At 35.7% G+C, this 20,469-nt stretch overlaps 1 protein-coding gene across 1 annotated transcript; it reads right to left on the bottom strand.

The window, feature by feature from the left end:
* Nucleotides 1-2,451: 2,451 nt before the first annotated feature.
* LOC140136775 (protein limb expression 1 homolog) lies at nucleotides 2,452-18,019 on the bottom strand. The gene is made up of 4 exons (XM_072158364.1): nucleotides 17,457-18,019; nucleotides 6,789-6,952; nucleotides 5,687-5,827; nucleotides 2,452-5,525 (listed from the first exon to the last, which is right to left on the bottom strand). Exons 1-4 carry the CDS (start codon nucleotides 17,797-17,799, stop codon nucleotides 5,124-5,126), a joined length of 1,050 nt encoding a protein of 349 aa, XP_072014465.1. The 5' UTR covers nucleotides 17,800-18,019; the 3' UTR covers nucleotides 2,452-5,123.
* Nucleotides 18,020-20,469: the final 2,450 nt, after the last annotated feature.

The following is a 20,469-nucleotide window of genomic DNA, read 5'->3' as shown; positions in this document are numbered from 1 at the left end:
ATCTACAAAATACATAACAAAACTTTAAAAACAATTGTACCTCATTTTGTTATAAGGACATGATGCATAAAGATATTGAATTATTATATCATTTTCAATATAAAGGCATTACCTTTAAAGTAATTTAGAACATTTAACTATAAAATCTCATATTTTGACAGTCTTTCCACAATTGTTCTCCTATAAAATTATAATAATTATCTTAATATCAGCCTCAAGTTTGTAATTTAACATACAAATTCGGTTAGTATCTAATTAGGCAAAAGGGGCAGCTCCCCCCTGTGAGACGTCCCCCCCCCAAAGTTTCAATTGACTAAATACAATAAAATGGAAAGTTTAGTAATTTATAATTTAAAAATATAATCTTTACTTGAAGTTGACATAATTATTTGCTACCAGTAGATATCATTTGGGCTATTCCAGTTGAAATCCATACACCCCCTATGGAAGATATGACCTTAAATCTCCCACACAGGGAGTGTGAATTTTAAATGGGATTTAATACCTAAATGGGTGACTCTATTTGAAATCTACACCCCCTGTTTGGGAGATTAGGGTCATGCCTTGCATAGGGGGTGTATGGATTTCAACTGGAATACCCCATATGATGCCATGTTGTGTTATATCACTCATACATAAATTCTAGACAGTTAATTGGTTAATTACCATTTGATATTTTTACTATCAACCACCGCAATTACGATTATGCCCCGCAATACGTTACAAGCCTCTAGACGAGCCTTAGTCAGCATGCATGTATCGTGTACATGCAGGGAAGAGACTGATCTTTACACCTGCGTTACTTCATAGACTCTCCAATTTTGTTACGGGTTAATTTGGATAAAATGAATTATTAAGGTACGGCAGAACTTCGTAAAATAGGACAAATTCTTGAAATGCTATTGAATTTATGTACAAGTGATATGAAATCACTTGTGAAAGACGTATTGTTCCATTCCACTCCTCGTTTCAGCTTGTGGAATGGAACGATTCATCTTTCACCTCGTGATTATATATTTCGACCGTCACACTCACAGACACTTAATATTTGTATACTATCAGCAGTAGATAGCATCTATTACTATTCTGTGCTATCAACAGTAGTGCGCTATATTTTTCTTATGAATTTTGAGTCACAGGAATAAAGTTTGGGAAGTTCTGATATACATGGAAGACATTGACCTTAATCTACCACGGTGTCAATTTCAAATGGAGTCACCATTCAGATGACCCCATCTGAAATCAATCCCTGTGTGAAAGATTAAGGTCATGTCTTCGATATGGGGCATTTCCCAAAGGTGTGACTGTTTCTTATTTAACACAATAAAATCTGCAAATGCAGCAACTATTTGCACAAGTACTATCTACATTGAAATAAATATAATAAACCACCACATAAAAGGATGTCAGTGCTATACACAGTAAAATTAGAATATTTGGTATTAAGGCATACAGATACAATATAAAATAGATAAAATACAAAATCTACAATGCAAATACAAGACAATTACTTTTGCCATATAAGTTACTGTATAATTATGATTTTTAAAAAAGAGTTGTTAAAAATAAGTAACTCTTTACAGGCTTTTCACATAAAATATAACCAACTAACTACCAAATGAGGGTCATGTATTTCAAAATGAAAATTGAGCAAACCCACAATTACGCTCTTCTCATTTTCCAATTTCTATATCGTCACCCTGCTACGATAATTTTCAGCCAAATTGAGCTTTTTGATGTCTCTATTAGCATGTGCACCTGCTGTAATAATGCCATTGGCATTGACCAATCATAAGGGCTGCAGCTATGATGGGCGGCTGTGGGCGGTGGAGCCCACCACTTAGTTCTGGAGTCCACCAATGAAGGTTCATTTTGATGCTAGAACCTACATGTACCACTCAAACTAAAATTTTACCAATTTTATCCTTAAAATGTTCACTTTTGTTGAAATCTTGCAAAATCAAGCAAATTCTTTTAATTACCGCCCGGCACTACCAATCATTAAGGCATTTAGGCATTTTAACATCAGAATTTATGCCTAACTCAACTGTGTGTCTGAAGATTTTGCTCTGATTCTTGCTTAAGTCACAGGCCAAAGTGACTGAAAGTTGTATCGTTTCTGATGATTCCTTTTAATTTGTTTCATTATCATTTGTTCTTGTCCAAAGATTGGTGAATAAATATGTTTGTATGCATGCTTGAACCATATATTGTACATTTTCTCAAACTACAAAAAATGAGTTAGCAATTATCAAAGTAGGGTGACGATATGTACCAATTTGATCATCAAACTTCTACATGAATTTTTTTTTCCCTTTTCTAAAATGAAACATGAATATTCCAAGAAAACTTTTTACAATCGTTCATTGTTTTGGTCAAAAAATAACATTATACATGAACATATATTACTAGTAGCATGTACTTAAGATTAACAATACATCACTAACAACAGGCACTGGACATTTCTTTGTAACAATATTGAAGATTCTAGTTCTAAAAGGGGGTTAAACCACAAAATCATGAAAATGGAGCTAGTGTCAGTTTCTGCTACAAAGGGGTTATCTAAACCCTCTGGGCAAGTTTCATAGTGAAATAGTGTGGCAGAGCATTGAAAATGCATGGACAAAACCACCTCCTTTCATTGAAACTACATACATGGGCATAGCAATCATCTCTGCCATTTATCTCAAAATGAACTCAATGTGACTTAACCCCCTTTTAGAACTAGCATTTACAATTAAGGGGGTACTACACCCCTGTGGTAGATTTGTGACTATTTTTGCATTTTTCTCAAAAAAATAATAACACACTGGTAACAAAAGTTATGTATATTATTGGGGCAAGGAATCCAATTACTACATGTACACTGAAATTTCAGTGACTCAAGACAAGCGGTTCAGTATATATGACAGGAAATGAGGTACATTCTAGCAGTACCTCTTTTCTTATCATAAATAACGAACTGCTTGTCTTGGGTCACTGAAATTCCAGTGTAGTAATTGGATTCCTTGCCCCTATAATATACATAACTTTTGTTACCACTGTGTTTTTAGTTTTTGAGAAAAATGCAAAAATAGACACAAATTTATCCAGGGGTGTAGTACCCCCTTAATTCAAAAATTGATCCCATCAACAATAAATGACTACCATTATCCAACATTTAATCAAAATATATATACCAGGCTTTGCTAAGTACTGTCAACCTGTCTTAGTAATGGAAGACAATCCAATTTAAACTTACATACATACATACAACTACATTTTAATAAACATTACTGAATTATAATACCGAAGATGACGGAGTCAGACATGTCTTCATATGGCTATTTGAGGGGCAAATAGTTCATACAGATTTGCCCCACCATAGGTATAGATCTCAAGTGGGATAGGGGGTGTGGGGGGATGAAGCCTCCCCAATATTTTGGTACCAGGGGATGGTCCATACAATCATCCCCCCATTTTGATGCATGTAATGCTGTATATGTGGGTTTCTGACAAAATTAACCTTATATTTGGCAATTTTAGCCTTCATGCAAATTGGTTTCACATTTGCACCATATTTTCATGCAAATTGGTTTCACTTTTGCACCATATTTTACCATTTGAGCTCCAAATTTTCCGTGCACATTTGTACCATCAACTTATTCTGTCACCAAAAGGTGCTCGACTCACTATACTTTTTAAAACATTTTTTCCAACCCCATCCCGGCCCCTATGTCAAAAAGAAATCTACGCCACTACCCTCCCCCAGCTAACAGGCCTGGTTAAGTTGCATCACAAATATCATAATAGTGGTTGTACGTATCAATAATTCATAATACTGTTAAAATTAAACAAAATCTCATAAAAAAGGGTTTGAAACAAATCAAACTTTGTTTCAGGAAACCACAGATCTTTTGATCATAAATACAAAGTGAGTCATTGATCAAGCCATTTTAAAATGCTCTATGCATGTTTTAAACAAATAATTGAGTAAGGCAAAGTACACTGATCAATATGCCTTTTGCTTGAAGCACATCAGACATGCAGTTTTCATGATAGATGCATTTTTAACAATCTTATTGTTTTACCAATAATAAAAGTAGTTAATGACCTACTAGGCTTGAATATGTATGTAGTTTTGGCCAATAATTGGCTGTTTAGGTTCATTTTATTTTGGAGAATTTTGCCTTGAAACTGGGTCAAAGTGTACACGTAGGTAATGTGATCTAATGTATAAATATTGTCTACATGCCCACCCTCTAATTTGCATAATTAGCAGTTATGCAAATTAGTTAATTATGATTAGAGGGCAGGTAGACAACACATCTGAAACATTTTGACCAAGTTTCAAGGCAAAATTCTGCCAAATTATACCCTGCACATTTTTGCACTGATTTTTAGCTGAAGTGCTAAGTGCAACTTATTTTGGCAAAAATGTATTCATGAGCTTTTTCAGATATTTTAGTTCATTAACTACATTACTGGTTAAAACAATAGATGTATAATGAAGTCCGCTTTGCTCCAAACAAAAGCTATTTTGATCAGTGTACTTTGCATGACTCTTTTAATTTATAACAAAACATGTTCAGAGCATTTCCTATGATTTTCTGAATATGCTTCATAACCTTCTTTGTGTAAACCACATGATTATACTGATGTTAATGGCAGTGCTGGTACTACATGTAGCTCTGACATTAAAACCACATCAAATGAAAATTTACATAATCAATTGTATTCAAATTACATTGGTTAAAACACCATGTGACTCATTTCATTACTACTTTACTTCTCCAAACTTTATATCTCTATGTAATAGGATTACAATGTATGATTGGTTTTGTGTTGGAAGACTTATACTATAGGCCTACTGGTTTTTGTTAAACGAATCATTAAAAAAGAAGTGCATGATTCAAAACTTTCACATTAGCAGATAGGCGAGGTCTGCTTCTCTGTAGACAGAGAAGGGACAGTATTTAGTGAACTACTCTTTTCAGAGCCATCAGTAGGCAAGGCGCAGCCTACATTTCTCATTCTTAGGTACGTTGTCCAAGTCAGCGCTACTCCTGACGAAATATGAATAAACATTATGCAAAGTGGCAATAAACAATCTCATCATACATGTAATTTCATATTATCCCATTTCACATTGGGCCAATCTGACTACACGCTAACATCAAAATATCCTTCTTCTCTTTCGGAAACCTCAGCTCTCTCCCCGCAAGTCTTGCATTCTCAATTTCGCTGTCTGCTGCGTTCAGTTGTTGCGTAATAATCCCTGGAGTCTCCTGCTCTCGTGATATCCAGTCTAGCGCCATCTGGCTGCGCATGTCGTCGTCCAGGGCTCGGTGGGAGTAGTGAGCAAGGACTTCTTGCCTAGAACAGTCTCTTTCACGCATTGCTTTCAAGCTACCATTCCAGTGTAAGAGTTGAAATACTGTCATGAGTTCTTGGAATTCTAGCATAGACTTGCCTCGGTTGGAATCGAGCATAAAACGGAAGGCTCCAAGACTTGTGCCTGGATTTTGTTCATCTTCTGGCGAGCCCTATAAGAAAATATGTAAAATGTGTATTTATATATAAACATAAAATTATATATACTCTACATGTACAGTGAAAGTGTGGCTTCATCATCAATTTTACAATGGTTGGCTCCTGTGCAGAGGTATGGGAAAAGTTGTTGAAATTGCATGTAAGGCAACCTTACCTTGACAGATTTCTTTGCATCATCTACTGCCTTTCTGATGAAGTCATCTGTAATTTTACGTGAGGGATGTTCGTTGAAGACGGAATTCATAAGGGCAATCTTTGCAGTGCTTCTCCTGGCTTCTGCCTTGGTAGGACAATTCTGGAACAAGAAAAGAAGTCACGAATTAAGAAGTTTAGCAGACGATTACAAATTGTGAGCTGCGTACATGTTATTCTTTTTCTAATATTTATGTGTGCATTCTACACCAGAGTTTGCGTTTTGGGGAGTTTTTAATTTTAGTTTTTTGCTGAATGCATGTAAAATCAGTCATCTTTTTGCAAAATTGGACTCATTTTAACTATAAAATGTAAGCGAAGCAAGTGAATTTTTTCTTTAAATCTGTACCAGTTTCTTATTATTATTTCAAACATTTGAAAAAAAAAATACTCGTAGAGCAGGGATTTTGTTCATCGCCTAAAAGTCAATTTTTTTAAACAAACGAAATATACAGATCTCCCTCTCTCCATAAGAAGGGGATACCAACCTGCTCCCAGGATTTGATAATGCACATCGTTTCCAGATTGCAAGCATCCAGATGTTCATACTCCACTGAAAAACTTGCGCAGATCAAAGTCAGTGCACCTACAATGCTTGTGCTATATCGGGCAACTCCAATCATAGCTGAAGATCACCCGCCTGATGATAGCAGTCACGATCATCGTGGTGCACTGACTACATCAATGTTCCACACAAGTTTTCCTGTGGCATCAGAAGTTCTGGATGTTTGCAATCTTGGAACAATGTGCATTAAATAAGGTCATCATGTGAGGGGCTGATTATATATGAACTTCTACCTCCAAGTTCAAATACATTGTAAAGTCACATATTGCTTATTCAGAGATATGGACTAGCAATAAACCTTACAGATATCAACAGAAAACAAAGGAATATATACTTTTGAGTACATGTAATTCCTAAACAATTTTCTGAATGATATATCATTTTAAAAAAGCTTGTTTTATAGAGATTTCAACTGTTTAATAATAAGAGCTCAAAGTTGCGACTTTACAGTGGGTTCGTTGTAGATGGTCACATTATGTGCAGTGTGTAGTGAACAAACCTGAAAACTAGCAAAACAGCTGCCTCCTGGTAACGTGACAAAACATATGTATGGTGGACTGGATGACGGCACTGATTCATACACCACTAGGGGACCATTCTGTAGTTCTGAGCCACGGGCTGCTTTCATCTCCCAGAATTCTTGCAAAGCTTCAACAACATTCACTGAAAAATTCAAAAGAATAACAACAATAAATGCCTTGTTTAATTCGTTCATAATGACAATTGATCAAGGTAGTAAATAATGAATTTGTGGCAAATAAGAAAGATGTACATTTTTTGTACGGTACCATAAATACAGCACTTGAACACCTGATTTTGGCCAAGGACTGCCCGGCAGTGTTGTGCTCTGCTCCCTCATCAGTCAAAAATGGAAAGGAAAGTTTCACTTTGAATGCAATTTTTGGCTCCCCTGAAATTTAACCACCCCTGTCTCATCTAGCTCCCCCTAAAAATAAATAAAAACATTTTAAAATTAGCGATAACTGGGACCACAATGTTATGATGTACAGTACTTGATATTTGCACACCAGTTTAGAAGCAATATCTAAAGATTATCAATATTGCTTCTAAACTGGTGTGCAAATATCAAGTACTGTACATCATAACATTGTGGTCCCAGTTATCGCTAATTTTAAAATGTTTTTATTTATTTTTTTTTTTAAATCATGGCAAGACACTATCATAGAAAATCATGATCAATCGCAATTGATGCCAAATTGTTTAATTAATTTACTCAACCATTGGGAGAGGAACAGGAAATGGTAAAAAGTTTAAAATGCAGGCCTGCTACGAAATCTGATGAAATCACAGGTCTGGTAACCCTGAATACCAGCTATACACAGTATGGCTGCAGGTTGTGAGAGGATTCCCACAGAGTAGAACAACAACTCTGACCTCTGTGTCTGGTAAAGGATCTATTGTGTCATGATTGTATTCATTCTTTGACAACAATGCCCGCATATCTTGCATGACTGCACTTCAAAAATGTAACTAAAGAAGATATTATTCCAACTGATTTGTCAGAATGATCTTTTTGATTGAAATCAGTTATATTCATTGAATTCATTTAACAGGATTAGGTTAAAAATTGCAACATAAAGTTTTGTGTAAAGTGTAAAAATTGTGTGCAGATGCACACCTGGGTAATGGTAAAAGTTAATTCAATTCCTGGTACTGTACTGAAGTAATTTAAATGTTCGCTAAAGACCATAGAGTAGAATTTTGTGCTCTCAGTAGACTCAGTTCAACCATTTTAATACAGAGTTACGTTGTACATGTATGGTCATAAAAAGCATGAACAGGGCAAGGTGGGGCTCCGCAAGTAGTTAAATTAAGTTTAGGCAGTCAAAACCTATTTTGTTCACAAAGCGGTTAAAACAGGTTAAAACCTGGTTTAAAGGAAGGTGACCTGATATATTTGGAAAATCAAATTCTTTAAAACAAATGTATAACATAAAATGTCATCCCTTTCAAGCACTATGAATGCAAAAAGAACATGTACTGGTAAATGTTTTTTGTAAATGTGACTAATTCCTAATGGAATTACCAACATTTATACAGCATGATATTGGTAGTCTACAGTGTTTCTATTAATGATAATCATCATGATCATGTAATATATTGATTTCAAGTGAAAGGCCCTATTTTTCTCATACATGTAAACATGCTGAAATTAGAAGTTCCAACTCAGTGTATTTCTGAAGATATCATCAAAAAACTGACTTGGTATACCATATTTGAGACTAATTCGGCACTTTTTTGATGATTTCTTCAGAAATATACCGATTTGGAACGCCAAATTTCATTATGTTTATGAGAAAAATATGAGCTTTAATCTGATACCAAAATCAGCATTTTGATGAGGAAAAGTGGGGGATGAGATTGTCAATCAGGTTACCCACCTTTAAGCCGGTCAATACTAAGAAGTTCTGAAGTACATGATTCATGCATGCATTTATCAGGCCATACACATAATGGCATGTAAATGTTGTGATTATATGATAGATTTTAAAGAAACTTCTTGCAATTTTACAAATAGTAATAATGACTTCAATGCTGATTGGGGTTTCAGAAGTCATATTAACCAAATTAACATTGGAAGGGAACATTTTGCTTGAGATCTCACAATTTATTTCATAGGACTTACCCGGTACTTATAATTAATAGTAAACTGTTCTGCACACACTTAAACATTTTTTAATTTAATAACAGTACTAAATTCCATTTCATTTACAAGTGTATTTTAATAGATCCAAAGCATATCTTACTGCTGATATTTATATAATTAGATTAATTATTTATGTTACTGGCATTTAAAAACAGTAAGTACATTGTAAATATGCAGTATTGAACACATATGCAGTGTTCATATTAAGTGGTAATCTGGGGCGTCCTGACATCCAAAACTGCTTAAATTTTTTGAATTTAAGTTATTTATTTTTTTGGTTTTTGGAGTGCCCTGGAGCTAGAGCAGTTCAATGATGGTTAATGAAAAATTTTAATGTGCGCACACCCCCGGGGGGCCACTCAAATATAATGATGTAAGCATGCGTGACCAAAAAAATGTGTGAAAAGGGGTGTTTTTTCTTGGTTGAGCACGTTACGCGTGTGACGCGTTAAGGGGGTAAAAAACAGTGATTTTGATGAAAAGGGGTAGTTTTAAAATCGTTTGTAACGCATATATGGTATACCATTTTAATCCGCTTTTCAAATCTGCTAAAACTCTGATTCCGAAAAAAGTTTATTCCAATGCCGGAATTCCCCGTTCGTAGAAATGTTTACAGCAAACCTAGAGTGTCACTCTGTTATGCAAATATATTTCATGACGTGTTACATGTGATTAAACCATGGCCTCATACATGTACTTCTATGTAAAATACTGTTTAGATTAAAAAAAGTGCATATTAATTAATGACGTCATATAAATGTTGCTTGAATTATCAGATTATGATGGGTATATTATAATAGTTCAGTGGACAGACGGGAGACGAAAATATCATTTGTTTCAAAAAGATTTTCAGAAATTTTATAGATTCCTCACATTATTTACTACTCCTGCTAGTAGATTTGCCCGGTAGATTTGTGAGCTTCCCCTTCTCTGGATTACTTTAGGAAATTATATTTGCGGTATAAAGCATGAAAAGGGCCACGAAACCGGGACACGATAATCAACTTTAGGTGCCAAATTCGGAACCAAATACGATGTGAATACTGCTTAACGTTGCCTCTGGATAAATTACCAGTGCTGTACGCTGCGACCATTTTAGGCGCATTGGCGACTAGATTTTTGCTGATGGCGACTAAATATTCATTCGCTGGCGCCAATGGCGACCAACTGCTGAAGCTTTTAATCACCAAAAACAAAACATGTATGTAATGTAGCATTCAAGAGTACGAATGTATGCTATGATATGCATTTATCATCATGTCTCAATGGGGACTTCCTGGAAAACATACAGGCCTACACTGTACATGCTGCGTATGAAGTATGTAGCGTTCAATGGGAATATGTACATGTAGATCAGAGTACGGCAGCGTTTGAACATTCAACGCACATGGCTGTTCAGTTGCAAGTTGGCACCTCAGATTTTTTACCTGGGAGCAAAATTTGGGTGCCAAAATTTATAAAGTTAGGAGCCATTGGCTCCTCAATCAGGTTTTGCACCGTACAGCACTGTAAATTACGCTGTATATTGGTATTTTGTATTCTCACAAACCTACTTTTCGAGAATCCAATCAGATTCATGTAACAATCTATGAATCTGAAGGCCTCATGGTACACTCTGAATTCATTGTGTCATTATTTATTTTTTATCACGTGATAAAGTGATACCGGAGGCTTTTAGTGTTCAATGACAAGTTAGTAGGCCTACAAAAAATTGTTCAAGTTGTCAAAATCCATCAAAACTTGTGGGTCAAAATTAGTCAAAAACTTGTTTAGGGGGTCAAAATTAGACAAAACTTGTTTAGGGGTCAAAATTAGACAAAAACATGTTTAGGGGGCCAAATGTTGGGGGAAATCGCGCTAAAAACTTGCTTAGGGGGTCATTTTGCTCACAGAGGAAAACTTGTTTAGGGGGTGTTCGAAAATTTGGTCACGCCTGCGTACACTCTCATATTTGAGTGCCCCCGGGCGCATACACCATCCGAAAGTCAGAAGAGAGACGTCGGAAACCATCTTGTAGGCCTATTATTTTGCACCAATAGAGCTAAATAATTTTAACTAAACACCTTCAGAAGACATAGCATAACAGTTAGATGGTTGTGCATGCGCCCTCCAAAAGTTAGTCGGAAACCATCTTTTAGGCCTAAAAAATAAACGCTGTTTTCAAGTTAACAACAATAAATCAAGGATTTGTAGAAACTAGAATGAAATTTTGCAAAACATCAAAGTGTTATTTTCAATAATATATTGATTTAGATAATGAAAATCAATTTTTTGGCTGCTTCGACCAACAATACCCTGTCTACTCTTAAGGTTAGTAACAAAATTTTTTCAACTCTTGCAATTTGGTCTGATTTGCAGCATCCTGTGAATAGTGTGCTTTGGCAATCATTTCATAGTGAATTCAAATATCACTAGTCCTTCAAGGAGGACCACGCTCCGTTTAGTACGATAGTCCACGCCGTCAGGCGTGGGTCCTTCTACATTGGACATATCCTTCCCGGAAAGTCGGGGGCAACGTCAAACTGCCTAACCACGCCTACTGACAGCTACTAATGATATTCAGCCAATCCGATTGACTGAATATCATCAATAGCTGTCAGTAGGTGTGGCTTGCCTACCTGCTACCAGAACACTAGCTTCTAGCTTGGGATTGACACAAGTATTGCGTAACGAAATTGATTATTAATCCTCTTCAGTTGATATGTGTAAATGCTATTATAATACTCGGTCGGAGGTTACCCTCAGTTCACTGACCTGTAGTTTACACACAATCAGTTCCTTTTGTCATCACTACATTTAATATTGTCCTGGTTAACCACGATTCGTTACTATTTTTGTATAGAGATTGTGCTTGAAATTAGTGATTGGCTACAAACAAAGGATTTGAACCGGTGTCCTTCGCCGTAATCATGGGCCAGTGCAGTCCATTTAATCAAATGGTGTAATCAACCTATTTGATCGCAGTGCATTTGTTATGTATGTGAGACGAACTGTCTCGGTAGATTGCACTCATGCTTTTGTTGAATCTTGAGTAGTCCGCCGGGTAGTCCGCCATATTTACGGTACAGCTCAACTTACCGTACTTTTCCTAACCAGACAGTCCATGCCAAAATTGTTACTACACCTTTACATTTCATCGAATCTCATTTTGATGTCTGTCATTTTGAACATCACACTTGAAAGATGTATGCTATGTAGAAACTTTATTTTGCAATTTCATAATTTGCATATTATTAGCATATTTGCAAGAAAAAACGTGAAAATCAATAAATACCTATATTTTTCACAATTTCAATATTTTATTAGAAATTAAGCATGTAGGCCGTTTGTTATGACTTGATGAATGAAGCTGTTAAAACAGATTTTGATATTTTTGCTTATTTTTCCTTTTTTGCCCCAAAATGTGTAAAAATCAACATTTTTTGGATGACCTATATTTTCTTTGAATATTTATCAAATTTCTTAATTTAGGTATAATACAGTGCAGAAAAAGATGTCAAAAAAATCTGTTAAATCAGATTTCCAATAAATTGTTCCATTTTCCATTTTGGGTTAAATACTCAATTTTCATGCATGGATATTTGAAACATAAAATGAAAACATGTCCATTGCACTTTTTCCTCGAGATGTACTATAATATCAAGGTTACGGATATATTATAATCCCTTCTTATCTTCACTGATCCATCAGATACCTATTGTTATGAATGATCAATGAAAAGGTTCAGAACTGGGCTACTAATGGTCTGTCAAGTATCTATAGTTATTTTCATGACTGTGTCAACTCAAAAATCATGCAAGGTCGAATGTAGGAAAAATATGATCAGTTGAGCTGTATATGATACGTCATATGCACAACCTCTGTTAAGAAAAATATAGAATTGGAGGACACACGCTTCATAAAAGCTTTGGGTTTCACTCATTTATTTACTTTAATAATAAAACATAAATGTGATGCGATCAAGCAAAATCAGTCGGAACTCGGGAATATTGATTTTGTGATATAGTTAAACAAAGGTAATATTTCCTTTTGTTTCCTATTGTTTTGGAAACGCTGTTATTGGTAATATCTTTTGAACTGGTTGTTCAATTTTAATGGGGTTTTCTGCAAAATGCAGCTTTGTAAATGAGCTTTACTATTCTATAAAAAACTGAAAATTTAATATTTCCGAGTTCCGACTGATTTTGCTTGATCGCATCACAAATGATGATAAACGAAATAAATATAATTATAGGCCCGTATTAAATAATGAAAGAAAGAAAGAAAGAAAGAAAGAAAGAAAGAAAGAAAGAAAGAAAGAAAGAAAGAAAGAAAGAAAGAAAGAAGGAAAGAAAGAAAGAAAGAAAGTAAGTAAGAAAGAAGGAAAGAGAGAAAGAAAGAAAGAAAGAACTTGCTGAACTTATTATTTTCAAGAAAAGGAATAACCTAATGTGTATTCATTAATTATTCGTTAATATATTTATTTCTTTTCATCAGTATTTTGTTTTATTATTCATTTATCGTTTATTAATTTATATATTGCCATTTATCAGGCTTATGATTTTTATTAATTTTATTCGAATTATTTGTTGATTTATTTATCCATTTATTCATATAAAGAAAATATTTATTTATTATTTATTTACATTAAATTTATATTATTTTATTAAATCATCAATTAATTTTTCGATTGATCAATTAAAAGTGGTGAAACCCATGCCCCTCGGTTAAAACGAGAAGACCATGTTTTTTTTTAAAGATTTGATATTAAAATAGTTTAAATCAAACCCCTAAATTCAAATAGTAATCACAGGCCCTTTCATGTCTTCGGGATTAAAGAAATATACTGTAATTTTTCCGTTCCTTTTTTTCACATGCATTTGAAATACCAACAGTACATGTACTTGCGAGTTGTATCGCCTTTTCTTTTATTTTACTCACTCTGTTATTTCCAGTTAGGTGTTAAAGGCTTAATGTACGATTTCCTTCAAATTTTAAATGTGTCATTATATATTCAAAATGCTGAAATAATACCAGTAATAGGCCCTAATTATTGTGTCCATTTTGAGCTGAAATAACGAGGTAAACACTGCTTGTTATTTTGACCGTTTAACACGCAGTTCTACAGGTCATAGGAGGTCATAAAGTCATAATTCTTGAATTATGACTTTATGTCGAACTTAGGTGCAAGTTGTGACATGTGTATACATTACAAATAATTATGCCAAAAAATCAGGTTTGAAAAAAATTAACCAAATTCATATTTATATAAGATCGTACATTATGACTTTAATAAATCAAAGTTCAGTTCCAAATAAACGGTGTGTAGAATTAATGTTCTTTTAGCTTTTTTAATGGTATCACGGTTAAGCCTATCGACAAATGTGACATTATTAAATAAAATAAGAAAACAAACCTAGAATCATACAAATGACTTTTTGTTAACACTGATTAGGCCTAAATTATCTCTGCACTGATATAGCAACAAAAAACTTTCATTTAATTCATACTAGCCCGATTTACACTGGTAAGCGACCTCAAAAGTTTGTATTGCTTTTATTGCATTATTAAAATCAATCGATTGAGATACCATGTACTTGAGATGACTTGAGAGTCCCAGTTATGTAATAGATGCGGTTGAATGATGGCCCGAATGGTGGGCGGGGCTATTTTCGATATTTGGATTCATGACTGGTTTGGTTTTGGTCACTGTTTATTATAATGAGGGTGCACTGCTGGGGGTAGCGACCGAATGTGTAAGGACCAACGCCTGACGGCGTTGATTATGGTGCTAAATATTGCGTTGGTATGGACTAAATATCACAGATGAGTCAAATCAATCCATGTCAACTCCAGGGATGTCCCGGATGTGCACCGCAGCATTTTTTTTTCTTTTTCTGTGTGGTGGTAGATATTGATGAGAAAGTAAAATCCTGAAAATTTGAGCTTCATACTCTATTTCGCTTTTCCGTGGCATCAATTTGAAATTTAGGGGGTCAGCGTAAAAATGTGTCGCAACGCCGAAAAGACGATGTTTGGAGGTCCATAAATGTATAAAGGAACCCCCTACAACTTTGAAAAGTATGTATCCTGGGGTACTTTTTCAAAATCTGGCATCAGAAAACTTGTAACTCCTTTACTTTAAAAGATATACATGTAGCGCCTTCAACATGCAACTTCGTCCATCCAGGACCAACTTTGGGGGTCAGAACTCCAAAAGTAAAAATAATTTATTGTCCATTTTTTTGCCAGTCAGAGCCCTTTAGTAGGACATAACTCTTATCCCATATTGAGACTATTAGAATAGCTGAGATACATTGTATTATCATACCACTAAGGTAAACATCAAAGAACACCGCTAACCTGATATATTTTCGTATCTAGTCAATGAGTGCGTATTTTACGCTTTATATCTAGTCAGTGAGAGCGTATTTACGCAAGGCCGATCTGGCGTGTAACGGCGAGGTACGCCAGATAAAGGCTTAATCGCAGTAAACCGGCGCGTAAAATGCACGCAACCTGTAACACGCGGAACAGTCATCTATTTTTTGTAATATTTTTCCTATTTGGCAGGAATTAAAATGTTTAAAAATGTAATTATTTCAATATTTAGAATGACTTAGTGGTATGATAAATTCGTTATTAGGTTCAGCGTCGGTATAGTGCGGGGAAATTATCGATGCGCTCAGTGTCATACTGGGTTCAGCCTTGGCTTCACCCAGTATGACACTTCGCGGCGATAATTTCCCGTACCATACCTCCGCTTCACCTAATAACTAATATTACCCATGCAAAACTCCAATTGTACGTTTTTTGTACATTTTAACCCCCCTGAAAACCAATGTCAGACATTTTGCCCATTTTGATGGGGGATAGGAAATCATTTAATACTTCTTGGCAAAACAATCCAAAAACTTTGATTTCTGATCAGGGGAATAAACTCCCAATAATTACAAAAGGAAAAGCAAATTGGTGTCTATACAGTGTACATGTACAAAATGTATGCGGAGAAAGTTTGACCACCTCAAAAGGCCCTGTACAAACCAATGTATTTTACAAGGGTGTCCGTGTCCCCTTTGACAGACATGTCAAACAGTGAGTTTATTTTTGGTTTTGTTTCAATGAAATCTTCTATAATGAGAAATGGGTTTAAAATGCACTGGATAGAACAACCCCCGACTGAGAGAATCACCCGTACATTGTACGAACCCTGTCATACATTGTACTCTATGGATTTCGAAATGGATACAATTCTTTGATGCATTTTGAAATCATTTTACAGAGTCACTGGGTGACTTTGGACACTAGGAAAAACTATTCTTAAAAATAAATAAATAAATTTTGGATTTATAAAGCGCCTTTCTCCAGATCTTAGAGGACTCAAAGCGCTGTTTGATTGTAGGCTCTTAAACTCTCTCCTTTTAATATTTACAGTTCTTATTTGGTGTAATGTAAGAATATTACAAACTTGACTAGATGTGTATAATCTTACATGCTTTGCATAAATTTTTATGCCTGCTTGAACTGTCCTCTACTGGTGGAGATTGCTAATCTCAACATGAAACTTAGAATTCTACTGATCATTAAAGCCATAATGTGTGATTTGCTTCACAATCACAACGATGCCCTCAATTTTACTCGGATTTCTACTTTTTGCATAATTATAATGCCAAGTGGTATACTAAAATACCACGTAAAAGATTAAGCTTGAAGTGCTTTAATAACAGTAAAATTTAACTTTACATGTAATACGATCGGCGAGCGTAGTACCGTACACGCATTTAGGCGTTGGAATGAATCACAATTTTCTTCGTTATACTTCATTTGTTTGGCTCGACATTAAAAGGGGATAATGTGATCAATGAAAACAAACATTTAAATAAGAATCTATTCTTTATGCAAATCACACATTATTGCTAATATAAAAATATTTAGAATACAGCAACTTTGTCCAACAGCCACCCTAGTTTACAGAATTAAAAACACTAGGCCTAGGGCCTAGCTACATGTATTAATATTATTTTTTAAATGTTAATAACCATTAATGATCGAAGCATTTTAATAGCTCTAGGTCCAGGGACACTCCAAACAAACACACAAAAAAAAAAAACGAACAAAAACACAAAAAAACACACAAAAAACAACAATAAAAAACCAAACAAACAAAAAACCACACTTTAAAACAAATTTGCACGAAATACAAACTTAAACTTGTAAAATGTGTATAAAATTTAAAAAGTGTGAAACACAAACCACCCCTTGTTGAGCCAAACTACCGAGGTAGTTTCTCCGTTGGTCGTGTTATGTGGCACAGTCCTTTGATGTGTGTACGTATATGAACGTCCCGCACACCATGTCCTTATAATAATTAATTGCAACACATGCATTTAACATAAAAATGCGATAGAATTTAACTTTTGAATTATTTTTACCTCCCGGGACCCGGTTTTAAGTAGGGTAATTATTAATATTATTGATCCTATTTTTATTGTGTTTTAAAAAAATCGAAGAATTGCTCACCTCTTCCATAACCCTGTGTGTGCTTGGCAAAACTGTTAACAACTGCGTCCACTGCTTCCCTCAAAACACTTTTAGCCCGCTGATCACTCATTCCAGCATTTCCACCTCCTTGCTGAACATGTTGCGGTCCTGGTTGCTGTCGATGACGCTGCTGATTTTGCCCTGCTGCTTGTTGCTGATGAGCTTGAGGATACCCTTGAGGGTACTGCTGATGCCCGTTTTGTCTTGGGGAATGACGAGCATTAACATCCACTCCCACATTATACAAAGCATACCCCTCATTCATTTGTGTTGAGCCGTGAAGGCTGTTATTGTTGTGGTTGTGTACAGAACGATTGGCCATTTTCGCCGATAAAATTGGTAGTCAATTTAGACGAAATTTGGGCTGTTTGATCAATTTGATGAAGACCACTACACGACGTTTACATAAAGTAGAACTTACAGTTGTGAAGCCCACTTATATATAGGCATCATAACGCCTAATTTTACTCAAAACTGAAGATTATTTCAGACCCTAAATCGTAGTGTACTAAATTCCATTGACATGATCAGATCATTGGATCAATCAATTATGCATCGCGATTGTTTTTATGTGAAATCGATTTATCGGTTACAAGTTGCCAGTCTATTTTATCGACCGGCTTTAAAATGTGCCGAGGTATCACATAGCGAAAATCCCTATTATGAGTTTTATATAAAAACAAATGTATCAAGCCTCAAGGATCAATATACGAGGATACCTTGAATGCTGGTCTGGATTTCTTAAAGCGTGGATTGGTCTCCCGTGGACATAAAGTCCTTCACAGGAGGGGGGGGGCAAAAACAGCAAACGTATAGGCATAGTTAGACCGGGACATTCAACGGATGTAGGCTAGTTCATTAGAGCATTTAGAAGTAGTTAGCCAAAATTACCAGATTCAAGGCCCACAGAATTCGAAGTGCTAAACCTGCAAAAGCAACAGGGATCAATGGGAATTATACAAAAGTACACTGGAACAACAAGTGATGCCACTGTATACATAGGCACAAAACAAAAATAGGCAACGTTCGATAGTGACCAAAAATGGCCAATTCCAGAGCCAACAAAAGTGTCAGGAAAACAGTACAAAGTACACTGGAAGTGATGAAAATCACTGTGTACATAGTGGACAAAATAAAACCACCGTTTCGAGCAGATAAACTGCTCTTCTTCAGGGACAGACAACAAAATATTAAATCAAACAGCGACAACTACATGCTCATAGTTTAGAAAAACAAATTCAAGAAATCAAGTTCAAAACTGAAGCCTAGAACTCATTTACAAACGAGACAACAAGCTCAGATGGATCGAGAATTAAGCTCTGTCAAGTTCACTAGGCCTATGGTAACTCCTTGCAGTGCCTAATATCCGTGCTTAAAATAATGCAAAATTGCAAATGCCATTAAGCACTGTGGTTTTTGGCCCAAAAATAGAGTAAAATTGCTACACATGCACTGGTCCATCAAATACCAAATTTGACAATTTTCAACGCGCTTCGTGCACAAATTCTTCAACCGCCACTGATGTGCATCTTTATTATGTTCCGGTTTGAAATTTTTTTCACCCATTTTAACCTCAACATTGAAAGTTTTGCGCGCTTGTGGTCCAGAGTTGAAAATCAAGGGCGCAGCCTGTATCCAGTGGCGTACCGTGGTTGCCCCAATTCACCCCAGGGGCTGAAGAAAATTCAATTTTGCCGCCCCTTCCTCAACAGCCCGAAAAGGTTGACCCAATTTTTTTCTCGGTTGTTTGAAAAAGTGAAGAGCAAAAAAAACAAACAAACGGATTTCAAGCGCTAGCGACCTAAAAGGAGCACATTTTCATGTATAGTACCATTTTTTCAAAATTTTAAATGCTTTAACAAATTTTTCCGCCCTTTTTTATTTACTAATTCATTTTGCCGCCCCCTTCGTTTATGCCGCCCCTGTTTTTGCCGCCCCTTCATTTTGGCCGCCCCTGCTTTTACCCCGGGGGGCTGGCGCCCCCAAAACACCCCCCCCCCAAAAAAAAAATACGCGCATGGTATCATGGGGGTGGCAATGCATGTTGGCGATAATGAGGCAACTTGATAACCATAGTCGGACCGGACACTATCGATAAAAAATAGGCCTACATTGCATTTGATCTGGACTTCTTCTTTTAGACCCATTAATTGCTATTAATGACAAACATTCACCGTAAAATGATTGCAATTGAAATTGTTCGCGCTTCGCAAGCACTCATGGCTCATAAGACCATGCAAATTCACCTTCATTGGGGACTATTATCTCGCGCTTCGGTCGCAAAATGTCCCTATCAAACCGGCCGCATTATGCTCACCTCTAAATTTTAGCCTATATGCTGGCGCCACTAGTTTCATACTGCAGTTACTGTCCGTTTTCCTATACACCATACACAGTGCTCTCACCATTGACGCGCGACCTTTACAAATAGTGTATGTTAGAAGTATATTGCATTTGCCTAGTTAACATCACTGTGTGAAAAATAACCGGCCAATATTTAAACTATTCTCCAAACTTCTAGCAAATATATTTCTCTAACATGACCTAAAATTACAGCTAGGTTAGATGTTCAGAAATAGTCGCACTTTCGTAGAATATGAGTGAGGGCAAAGCATAGCTAGCTCATAGCTAGCCAACTCCCCGTGTTAATTGAATGGAGATTTGACCGAAAATATTGAGCTATATTGGTAACGGACCGCTCCGTTCTGAAGGATGCCACCAAAAAACGGTACAAGCTACATTTAAACTATTCTATGAAATTCTAGAAAATATAGTTTTGTAACATGTCCTAAATTTTTAGCTATAAATTTAGGTGTTTGGAAATAGTCGCACTTTTGTGTTTTAGGAAGGATATGTTAACGACAGATATTAACACCAAAAATATGAAGAAATTATTTCCAAACCGTGTTGTTACGAGTCGTACTTGACTCAAGGCCAAAATCACCTTTTTCCCGAACTCACACGAATGCACAACACAAATACACTGTTTGTT

Source organism: Amphiura filiformis, chromosome 17 (assembly GCF_039555335.1).
Source record: "Amphiura filiformis chromosome 17, Afil_fr2py, whole genome shotgun sequence".
Classification (NCBI taxonomy): domain Eukaryota; kingdom Metazoa; phylum Echinodermata; class Ophiuroidea; order Amphilepidida; family Amphiuridae; genus Amphiura; species Amphiura filiformis.
Note: the sequence above shows the minus strand (reverse complement) of the source record. Positions and strands in the feature narration are given on the sequence as shown.